The following is a 1,829-nucleotide window of genomic DNA, read 5'->3' as shown; positions in this document are numbered from 1 at the left end:
TAGCGTCCCCGCTCTCAGCTCTGTGCCCCGCCTGGGGAGAAAGCCCCCGCGCCTCGCGCCCGCCGCGCCCCCGCTCACCTTCATCCTCCGCAGAAGTCTCGGTGCCTTCCTGCGCCTTTTCGGGGCTCTCCTTGCTCCTAGCCGCGTCGCCCTCGTCCTCATCCTCGTCCTCGCTTTTGTTCCTCGGGGCCCAAGTCATCTTGTTCTCCTTCTTGAGGCGCCGGCGCGCGTTGGCGAACCAGGTGGAGACCTGCGTAAGGGTCATCTTGGTGATGATGGCCAGCATGATCTTCTCGCCCTTGGTGGGGTAGGGGTTCTTGCGGTGCTCGTTGAGCCAGGCCTTGAGCGTGGCCGTGGCATCGCGGGTGGCGTTCTTGCGGTACGCCGGGTCGTTGAGCTGGTACGGGTAGGCCGCGCTGCCATAAGGGTGATAGCTGATGGCGCCCGTCATCCCGGTGGTGTGCGCGTCGTAGGGTGCGCCCTGGAACCGAGAGGAGCCTGGTGAGTGGGGTGCCCGAGGCCCCGGCAGGCAACAGCCCGAAAGCGACCCCTCGGCCCGCCCGCGGCCGCCTTTCCCACGGCGAGTCTCCCGCGTAGGGCGGTGCTTCCCGCTGCGGCAGAGCAGAAAAAAACGCAGCGGGCTTTTTTTTTTTTTTTTTTTTTTTTACAGCTGTTGATCACCAAAAGCGCTGCAGTTTTATTCTGGAATTGTTTAACTATTTCACTTTCCTAAAATGACATATCTTCCCCCCAAAGTCCGGAGCCGTGGGTACAGACGCACGGGAACACGCAGGCACACAGAGGCCCCCAGGTAGTTTCTTGATATCTAAATTTCTCTGGATTCGCAGGCGCTGCGGCCTCCCCCCTCTCCCCCAACCCCGCCCTTATATGGTTAAAAAACCACCCCGAGCCCCCGCTCGGCTATTCACAGCTCCAAAGCTCAGCAAATCCAATTTGCAACTCAGAAGCCAGTCACCGTTTCGAATTCTTCAAATACGCCGTAATTAGCATTTTAATTCAGCCTTTAACGTTTAAATTCGAGGCCTTTGCAGCCCTCTCCAAGGCCCCAGCCACTCAGTCGTTGCCCAGGGATCCCGCCGAGGGCGGGCGGTGCCGACAACCCCCGGTACGGCCTCAATCGCCCGAACCGCGCTCCGCCTTCGCCACCGCCGCCCGCCCGGCCGCAGACCCGAGGTCCGGGGAGCAGGAGCTGTCTGCTCGTGGTTCGCGGGGGACCCGGGCGGCACTGGCGGGACACAGGCCCGCCCACAGGCTTTTGGAAAGCGCGGCCTGTGGGACAGGTTAAGACCCAGACCATGGCGGACTGGGCTGGCCCCGAAGCCAGCGGCAGATGCTTCGCTCCCTCCCCCAACCCGGTGACCCTAAGCCCCGCAAGTAACTGCTAAGCGCCTGGCAGCCGCCCGGAGGTCCCCGTGGCGCCGACCCTCGAGCCCCGAGACAACAGAAGCGAGCCCTGGGCCCGCTCTGGACCCCTCGCCAAGCTTCGGGGCGTGAACGAAGGACAGAGCGCGACAGATCCCGACCCCAGAGGAGTCCCACTTTCTGGGATCTTTGGGAAATTTACCCCGGGAGCCGAGGGGAAGCGGCGCGTAGCGCAGGTTCCGGCAGGGTCTCGGGGCCGTGGTCGGCCGGCCGCGCTGCCTCTCATCCCGGCCACTTGTCCCGCCAGCGGCGCGGCGGCCCGAGTTGGCGACTCTGAGCCACCGCCCGCGGCCCGTCCCCCGCGGCCCCCTCTCTCTGGTCCCCGGGCCTCGTTCCTCCCGCGCCCTCATCAGGGGCCCTGCCCGCCCGCGCGTTACCATGTAGGA

The 1,829-nt window shown here is 64.7% G+C and overlaps 1 protein-coding gene across 1 annotated transcript in view; it reads right to left on the bottom strand.

The window, feature by feature from the left end:
• IRX2 (iroquois homeobox 2) overlaps positions 1-1,786 on the bottom strand; it is a gene marked incomplete at its 3' end in the record, with an annotated part of 2,361 nt that extends 575 nt beyond the window's left edge. The window contains exons 1-2 of the mRNA XM_015593417.2: positions 1,586-1,786; positions 78-481 (exon numbers count right to left, since the gene is read on the bottom strand). Coding sequence (XP_015448903.1) covers positions 78-481; positions 1,586-1,669 — 488 coding nt within the window. The remainder of the gene's footprint in view (positions 1-77; positions 482-1,585) is intronic.
• Positions 1,787-1,829: the final 43 nt, after the last annotated feature.

Source organism: Pteropus alecto, unplaced genomic scaffold (assembly GCF_000325575.1).
Source record: "Pteropus alecto unplaced genomic scaffold, ASM32557v1 scaffold137, whole genome shotgun sequence".
Classification (NCBI taxonomy): domain Eukaryota; kingdom Metazoa; phylum Chordata; class Mammalia; order Chiroptera; family Pteropodidae; genus Pteropus; species Pteropus alecto.
The sequence above is the reverse complement of the archived record's forward strand: the minus strand, read 5'-3'. Positions and strand labels throughout refer to the sequence as shown.